The sequence below is a fragment of the Pungitius pungitius genome, chromosome 6, assembly GCF_949316345.1.
Source record: "Pungitius pungitius chromosome 6, fPunPun2.1, whole genome shotgun sequence".
NCBI classification, from domain to species: domain Eukaryota; kingdom Metazoa; phylum Chordata; class Actinopteri; order Perciformes; family Gasterosteidae; genus Pungitius; species Pungitius pungitius.
Genome location: NC_084905.1, coordinates 18310178 through 18318890, shown reverse-complemented (window position 1 = coordinate 18318890; position 8713 = coordinate 18310178). Strand labels below are relative to the sequence as shown.

Below are 8713 nucleotides of genomic sequence, written 5' to 3'. Positions count from 1 at the left end.
TGATCCGGGGTGGTTTGATTGATCGAAAGACAGTTTGCTTCAACTTCCCCCTCAGAGCTCAAACGTGGGGGAAGCATGAATAGAGGGTCTTCTGTTCAGGGAACAAAGGCAACTTGAAGGATGCTACAGGACGTCACACACAGGCGGATACATCGGTGACCCTTAAGGGTATTTGATTCTCCCCCCCGACCCCCCCTCACATACAGTTATAAGAACAAAGTAAGCTCACCATTGGTTAATTCTCACCCCATCCTCCGCCCACTTCCCCATCCCCCCCCCCCCCCGGTTTCCCGGGCAACCGTTTCAGGGTGGAGGAAGAGAGCAAATCATGTGAAGGCACAGCATCTTTCTCTCCCCTCATCCTCCCTCTCTCAGTTTGTGTGTGTGTGTGTGTGTGTGTTTGCGTGTGCGTGCGTATAAAAGCGCCTCTCTCCACGCTTTCACTCCACTCTCAGCTCCCCACTGCTCCGCTGAGAGCTTCGGCGCAAGACTGAACAGAAGGGAGAGGGGAAAGGAGGGTGGGGGAGAAACCACCGAAAAGAGATCCCTGTGTCATTTACGGTGAAATACATTTCTTTCCCCACTTCCTCCTCCTCCTCCTCCTCCTCCTCCTCCTCCTCCTTCATCCTTCATCTCCTGCAGCGTCTCTTCTCTGCTTGGACGGTGGCTGCATCGATGCAAAATGGGTTGTGGCAATTCCTCAGCCACCAACACCTCAGGAGACGGTGAGTGTTTTTAAGGAATATGTGTGTGTGTGTGTGTGTGTGTGTGTGTGTGTGTGTGTGTGTGCAATAATGGGTGAGAGTTATCACTGGATGTGCAACAGGGGGGTTTGAATGTAAATGAAGTGTGTCTGGGTGACCCTTGTATTTAGTGTATGTCCATGTGTGTCTGCGTGTGTTTCCAGCGTGATTTCATCCACAGACAGACACCTCAGACACCTCACCCTCATGTATGTCTGGTTGCCTCAAAAACTACTTGTTTTCAGCCCCCGTTGTGGTCTCCTACAGCTGAGTGAGGAGGGCTGATTGTGGAGGGGGGGGGGGGGGGGGTTGCCATATTCTAATATAAGACACCTAGCCTGAGGAATGAACTGCTTTGGTAGTAATAATAGCTTTTGTTGTCAAATCCTACACGAAGTCCCCTCCTGGTTCATACTTTATTTGATGCTTTTCCTTCCTTTGGAGTGTCTGCTCTGGTTTCAACGGATTCGGCGAGTGTGTAGAAACCGCCAGCTCTGTTGACACACGTCCACCTTTGACCAATGGGAACGTTCCATTCACAGAGGACGCGTTTAAGCAGAAGGGAACAGATATCCTGCTAAACTGTGGCTCGTCCTCGTTTGACACGTCGCTCTCGCTTGGTTTCCCCTGTTTCAATATCTGTTTTGAATTATACTACACAAAGTCAAACAGTCGAAGACAAATTGAGGTAATAATTAGATTGAAGTATCTGGAGGATTACCTCACCCCCGCTGCCCATTTAATCAGAATATGTGTGCGTTTGTGCTTGTGCAAATGGGTTTGTCCTTGCAGGTACCTAATCAGTGCTTGCCAGGCATATTAACAGAGCCGCAGGGAGCTCCTGGGAAACGCAGCATCTGATCCACGAGGGGGTTACAATATCTCTGATCAGCATCTAGGTGTCAGAGTTTGTTGGGACTGAGGCTTGTTTGTTTATGAAAAACAGCCGCTGTCTTCATTCGGGTGCATCTGTCCTTTCTTAGAGTTAAAAGAGCTCAGCAGAGTGAAATCCTGGATTAACGGTTGAATTTATATGACACTGTTTACCGACATATTATGTGCATTGACCCAATACGTACATTACAGTGGCTTCTTTATCAATGCATGGTAGAGCTAAATGCTGACTGGCAGTGTTAAAGAAATGCATTTCTTAAATAAATAAATTCAAGCTAATCAAACTCAAATTAGTGCCTCATTGCACTCTATGTTGTGTTGCTCGTCTCTCGTCTTATGCGCCCAGATGTACACCCTGGGATATGAATGAGCTTTTGTCGGGCTACTGAATAGGCCCCTGTGTCATGTCAGCAGACTCAAGTTTACAAGGATGACATTCGCTGTCCTTTTGTTGTAAATTCTCCATTTTTCTTTTTTGTGAAGTGTTCTTTTTTCTGAAGGGTACATTTCTACACTAAAACAATGAAAAATGGCATGAAATGAAATGTTTAAGGGGCCGGATTAAGACCCCTCCCACCCGTTATAAATGACGCGACACTGAACGTTCAACGAGGGAGTTTCCTCCAACTGAATGCATTGTGGTCTCATTTTAAATTCAAATAAAGTAAATACACTGCACATGGCTCATTAAAAATGATCCGTTGTTAGAACATCAAAGAGTTAAACAGCTCTAGGCGTGTCACTGGGAAGGCCTTTTACTCTGTTTCCCTCATGTCATACATGTAGGCTGTTAACCTTCACATTTATCACTATTTGTGTTTTCTTGAGACTTTTCTTTGAAAAAGTTATGTCTAATAATGGACACTTTAAATTCATTTTCTTTCATGTGAAATAGGTTTATTATTAAGGCGAACATGAAATAGTAAACGTATCAAAAATAATAATGAACGTAGCCGGAGTCGGGAAGTTGCTTTGGGCTTCTTTTGGGAACGCCCACAATCCCAGCACAAACTGGAAGCTGAAGACGGACACTGAGAGGTTCATCCGGGGACTAAAAGGCTGGAGACTTGCATGTTGGGAATCCAGGTGAGGGGGGGGGGCAAGAAAAAAAAGACAAATGGGCAACTGGAGCACAGAGACTGCAGACTTAATTGACAGGAAGCAGATGACGAGGGACGGGGGAGAGCAGGGGGACGAGGAACAGGTGAAACTCACGAGGGCGGTACAGACAAGGCCGAAAGGCCACAAAGCCAACAGGCAGAAAGTAACACAAAACGACCATTTGTGTGCAAAACATCCCGTGAGTGGTTTTATTTAGGCAACGACCTTCAACCTACTCAATTCTGTGACATGTTCTGGTTGAAGAGGGTGAGATGTGTGTATGTGTTGGTGTATGTGGTTGTCTTTGTTTAGATTTTAGCGTCTATGGTACAGATTCCTTTATTAGTGAGGTTACGCACCTCCTTCAATACTCTTCACTGCCAAGATGAACTAAATCTGGTCTTGTAACGTGTTTTCAGGGCCAGAAGACGTCTCCAAAGATGTGTAAGTACACCAGTCATTTTAAACTTTACTAGTATTTATAAAGCGCATCATCTGTCGTCATTGGACATCAATTCATACCTTGAAATACCTGTCCATGTTGTATTTATTGTTTAAATATGTTGCACTGATATATAATATAAAAATGCTGAAAAACATTTCACTTCACAGTCCAAAACGAAAAAGAAAAGAGATGAAAAAATGAATGCAGTACTTGACCCCACATCCAGCGTCCCTCTGGTTCTTGGCAACAACCCTTTGTGTAAAAATGAGTCTCTTTTGGCTTTATAAAAATGAGAGTGTGAAGTGGAGGACAGGGTGTCTTTTGCCAGCAACAGATGGCGTCTGCAACTTTGGGAGGGGCAGCGTTTCCAAAGCATTTACTGGAATCAGCCAGGACGTGGGTGTGAGTGTGTGTTCTCCTTGATAACCATCTGCATAGTCAGCACAGGACTCATGAGAGCTGGCATGTAGCACATCACCGGCAACGCAACCAAATATCACCGGCACGCACGCACGCACACACACACACACACACACACAGGCAAACGTAGGAAAGACACAAGACAATATTTTGGTCGCAATATTTTGGAAGAATTAACCCAGAGGAAATTAGGTGGTGCAGCTTCATGGCACTCATTAAAAAATAAAAAAAACGCTCGAAAAGCTCTGTCGTTGGAAACGGGTTGTTCAGGAGCCGGGGTTCCAAGAGCCGACACAAAAAAATGTGCAATTCAGCCTGATCATCGGTTGCTGAGGACTCCCACGTGAGCACCAATCCCCAAAAGGCCTCATTCGGTGCATCTCTGGAAGCTCCGCAGCTGAGCAAATCGCGTTCTTTCTGCTCCTCAGCAGTACGCACTGTTTTTGTTTCTTTTCAACGTTTGAGTTTGTGTGTCCTCGGCACTCCCATAAGAGCTGACCTGACCTGTGCTTCTCTCAATCAGGACAGAAGATCACTCGCCGGACGATGAGAAAAGAAGGTAATTGGCTCATTCCTGCTGCAACTTTTTCCCGTGCCGTCAGGTTTCCCCCCCCCCCCCCCCCCCTCACAGGAGACCCGTCACCACGTAATCCAACCGCCTTGTCTTTTAATTGCTACGTGCTTCTCCACTCAGGAACTATGGCGGCGTATATGTGGGTCTACCAGCAGACCTGACCGCCGTGGCTGCCAGTCAGGCCAAGTCCTCGTGCAAAGGTAAATTTCTGTGCATATGACCTTCTCGATGATTGAGGAGGCATCTCGTTGTGAGAGCAGCCAAGGGGCGGTTGGAGAGAAATAATCCCAAAGGGCTTAGCCGCCACCCCATGAAACCATGTGCCTGCTTGCTTGCCTACAGCATTTTGGCTTGTATTTGACCTTTACTTTTAGAAATATTCCATCTACTGTTACAGTTTGGTTGCTCGTAGCTGTGAAGATGAATGTGGTTCACAGCATGTGTTTCAACCATGGCAGCACAAGCACAATAAACCTTTTATCTTTTTTTTCCCCTCAGTTTGTTCTCATATCCTATTAATACACTAACATTTGTCCAACCCATGTAATCAATTTGCACGCAATGGCAAACCAAGATGATCTATTATGATGAGGACCTTCACACAGGAGTTAACCTTGACTTATACGTCACCTGTGTGACTCCCGCTTGACTTATTCATTACGTGACCTCCGCACCACAAGAAGCAGTGTGCAGGATAAAGCCACTAACTGTAAAACCCTTCCCTCTGACAAGTCCCCTGTCAAAAGCATGTGGGAGAACGGCAGCCTGCGTTCAATGTGAGCCTCGCCACTATCACCATTTGGGCCTTATTCAGTGACTCATTCTCACACAGCGTGCATTAGAGTTGGTTGAATTCACCGCTGTTTGTAAAATATCCCGGCACTGATTCTGTTTAACCCCCCCCCCCCCATCTATTGCAGATTAGCAGCTACTGAAAGAAACACGACAGAGGTACTTGTTTGACCGTTCACATCAGCCGCTGCTCTTCTGTATCTCGTTTCATGGCGGTCTGCGACAGAGACTCTTCACGAGAGCCGGTGACTCTGTTCTTCTGTCTCAACGGGATCCTACCGATTCGTTCACTTGGAAGCACTCACGTTACAGGCAGAGAGCATGTTAAGTGCTCCTATTTCTGGCTTAATAAAGTCCCTTCCACGCCGTCAGTGAGAAAGGTGTCCACACCTCCCCGAGGGGAGTGTTAGGGGGGGTCGGAGGATGCTGCTTGATGGAGTCGTGGGTGGCGCTGTCATCCATCATCGACCTTCACTCTTCAAAAAAAGAACAAGATTGCAAATCGCCCCCCCCCCCCCCCCCCTGGGACTGGCTGCTGGCCGATGTGACAGCCATCTTGGCTTTGTGGTCACACGCCGCGGGATTGTTCTACTTCTTTGTCAGGTGGACACAGGGGACCCAAGCGACTGAATAACTTACTGTCTTGGTGACATGAAAATTACCAATAGCCCCTCTACAATAATAGTCAGTTATTTCTATTAGAAGCAGAAGGGGGGGGGGGGGTCTGAGTTTTGCAGAAAGTGGCAAGCACACATGTGCGTCACAAAACATCAGAGCAGAAATGACCTGCTGCAACTAAACGTACTGAAATGACACAGATTTATAATGATGGATGTAAATGCTAAATACAATAATCATTTTGTGTTGAGTGTTTCTTATCATTTGATGACATTGATCTTTTTTTTTTTACTACAATCTATTTCATACACCACGTATCGCACCTTATTGTGAATGTGGTTGTTCTGTAAATAATCCTTTAAACGTAAAGCTGATGCTTTGCATTTTGTCAACAAAAACTAAACAATCTTGTGGCCTTCAGTAGCGGACGGAGATGTCAAGAGTGAAATGGTGTTCACATAATAGCCTGCAGTTGTTTTTGTATATGTATAAATAAAGAAAGAAATATTTAAGAGATATATATAAGATTCTGGATGCTGTAGTTTTTAGAAAGTTACTTAGCAATGAGTGAATATTAGATTTTATGGGGACTCTATTTTCCGCTCCAGATTAATACACATTCGCTTATCACAAAACCTGTAGTGTACCTGTAAGTGCACGTTGGACGAATGCAATGCAAATGCTGATCATACTATGGCGTGATCACAATGGAAGGCTGTGCTGAACAGGAATAATCAATATCAGGCTCTGGTTATTTAATCACTTGAATACATTTGTTAGAATAATCAATTTCAAGTCGCTTTCTTTTTTTCACGGAAGTTGTTTATGAAAAGAACAATATAGAATATCGCTACAGGGTTTTAAAAATGAAAAAAAACATTTCAGCTGTGCAGGCATTAGGGGGCAAAGGTCGCTTTTTGGGTCGGCTCTCTCTTCTGACCAACGAAAAAACAGGAACCCAGAGGACGGTGGAACAACACTTGAGAATCATTAGATGTTCTTTCCGTGTTTCACGGACACGCGTGTAGCCTCCACTGACCAGTTGCATTAAAACAAGGACTTATTTCATTATGCCCCGAACACAAGCTTACTGTTTACTGTTTGTGTCTGTTTCCTCCAGAATGACGCCCACAAGCTGCCGAGCTGTGACGCCAGCTATCGGCCTCGTTGACACCATGGGGTGTCACGTGGCAGCAGTTACACTGTTCTGGCAGGATACGCTGCAGACGCAAAGAGAGCTGCTTAATGCTCTGTGTAGTTTAACAGAATATTATAAGGAAGAAGCAGTGCGTCCACAGCGCCACGGCACTGAGTGATCCAGAAGCCTGCCAGGGACGTGATATTGTTTGGTGTCTTTTTTTTCCCTAAATGTCCATATTTCCTCCCTGCTGCAGTCCCTGTCCAGAGGTCTTTGGCTTTTACAGTGTTGCTCCGGCCTGTCTCTCCCTCTTCTATCAGCCCTTCTTTGCCCTTTCTGGTTGTTCCTCCTGTATGTGATGGATGTCATTGCTTTTGACCTATTCAATTGATCTGAGAGGAATAAGGGGGGAGAATCTGTTCGGAAGCAAAACTCTCTACATTTACGTGCGGCTGTGGCACATAGTTGTAAAAAGTTGTCGTGTTGAATGTTGCAGTGGTTGGGAGGGCTTTGGGTTGTGCGTTAGAACTTTAGCATACAACGTAAATGTTCGTTCAGTTATTGTGGCAAATGACGACTGGAAAATGCAAAAAAGAATTGAGGTAAAAGCACCTGTGGTTGTGATGTCATGATTAGGAGGTGACCGGGTTGGTTTGTGTATTAATTGTTTGAAATTCATATTTCAAAAGATTTTTTCTCTATCTCGCATTATCTGTGTGTTTTTTACGCAATAACATTTCATCGCTAATGCACAAATGAGCTGCTCCTCAATGGTGTAAATGCACTACTCAAACGCAGAGTCACTTTGCCTAATACAGCAATGATGCTGAGGTGACAAGATTGACTCCGTGAAACTCACGCATGATCATCTGAATAAATTATTTATGATTAAAAAACTTTTATATTGTCCGTGCCCAGCTGTGGTTATTGGCTGTGGTCCTTGTTGAAACCGATCTGCCTCTTGCGATCAATAAGCCCTGTGACTTGAGTGATTACACGCGTTCCTGGTTCCCACAGACAGACTACCTGACGCAATCAAATGAGGATTTCTGAAGAGGACCATTGTTGTTATCGAACCAATGGCTTTTTGTGTGCCTGCAACACGATCAATCACAGCTCCATCTCGGCAGTTGACGGAGTCGGGGGTGTCTGGAAGAGGCAAGCTGGTCAGCAGACTGAACCCATCCAGGGGGGCGTGCATCATGCTTTGCAGAAGAGGTGCAGTAGCTATAAGGGCTGAAAAAAATTACAAGCTGCTCATGTCATACTGAGCGAGATGTTTCATGGCTTTGCTAATAAGTCACCATCTGTGAGATGTATTGTTATCTCAACTTAGATGCAGATTACAAAAGGACATATTTTATTTTTACCACCGATCATTTTATGTATCAGAGACTTCGACATACATGTCCTTCACTGTTCTCCAAAGCAGGGGTCCGCACAGCCATAGTTTAGTTATTTGTCATAACCTAAGCTTAACTATAACCATGATCTGTTTTTTTCATTTGAATAGTAACATTATAAAAAAATCTAGTTTCAAACAGCATCCATCTCAATTGATTGATTAGTTCTACTCTAATGGGTTGCATGACGTCGCCACTGATATATGAAATAGCCACACATAATATGTGCATTGTCTCAAAATCCAGGGAGAGAAAAGAATTGACGTATGAAGCCTGTACCTACCTCTCTTCGTACAATTTTAAATGTTACTCCAACTATCAGCACTAGATGTCCCTGCAGCACAGTCTAGAGCTTCAAACCTCGCAGCGTGGTCAGGTCAACCAAACACCATGTTTGGTAGATAATCTACCTTCAGTCTCCGATATCCATGGAAAATGAGAAGCGTGTCCTTCTCCTGCACCCAGCAGCCTCTTTAAGGGTGCACGCACAGTGCTGCGATGGTTAAAGCCCGCCAAAAGCCCTCACAATCTCCTTCAGATGACTTTTGTAGCCAGATGGCTGCACTAATCTATGGCGCCAGAGTC

General features: G+C 45.0%; 1 protein-coding gene across 2 annotated transcripts; it reads left to right on the top strand.

Moving 5' to 3' along the window:
- Positions 1 to 320: 320 nt before the first annotated feature.
- Positions 321 to 7634, top strand: LOC119196521 (overexpressed in colon carcinoma 1 protein homolog). Of its 2 annotated transcripts, none has more exons than XM_037452280.2 (5): positions 321 to 725; positions 3158 to 3182; positions 4127 to 4162; positions 4298 to 4377; positions 6708 to 7634. In XM_037452280.2, the coding sequence occupies exons 1-5, from the start codon at positions 683 to 685 to the stop codon at positions 6710 to 6712; spliced, it is 189 nt and encodes a 62-aa protein (XP_037308177.1). In that variant the 5' UTR covers positions 321 to 682; the 3' UTR covers positions 6713 to 7634. The 2 variants fall into 2 exon arrangements, with proteins under 2 accessions (XP_037308177.1, XP_037308176.1); XM_037452279.2 differs by having other exon boundaries at positions 325 to 725; positions 5098 to 7634.
- The last annotated feature ends 1079 nt before the right edge of the window (positions 7635 to 8713 follow it).

Coding starts and splice junctions, on each gene's coding strand:
- LOC119196521 (XM_037452280.2), top strand. CDS start 683: ATGGGTTGTGGCAATTCCTCAGCCACCAACACCTCAGGAGACG. Junction 726..3,157: donor CACCAACACCTCAGGAGACG/GTGAGTGTTTTT, acceptor ACGTGTTTTCAG/GGCCAGAAGACGTCTCCAAA. Junction 3,183..4,126: donor GAAGACGTCTCCAAAGATGT/GTAAGTACACCA, acceptor TCTCTCAATCAG/GACAGAAGATCACTCGCCGG.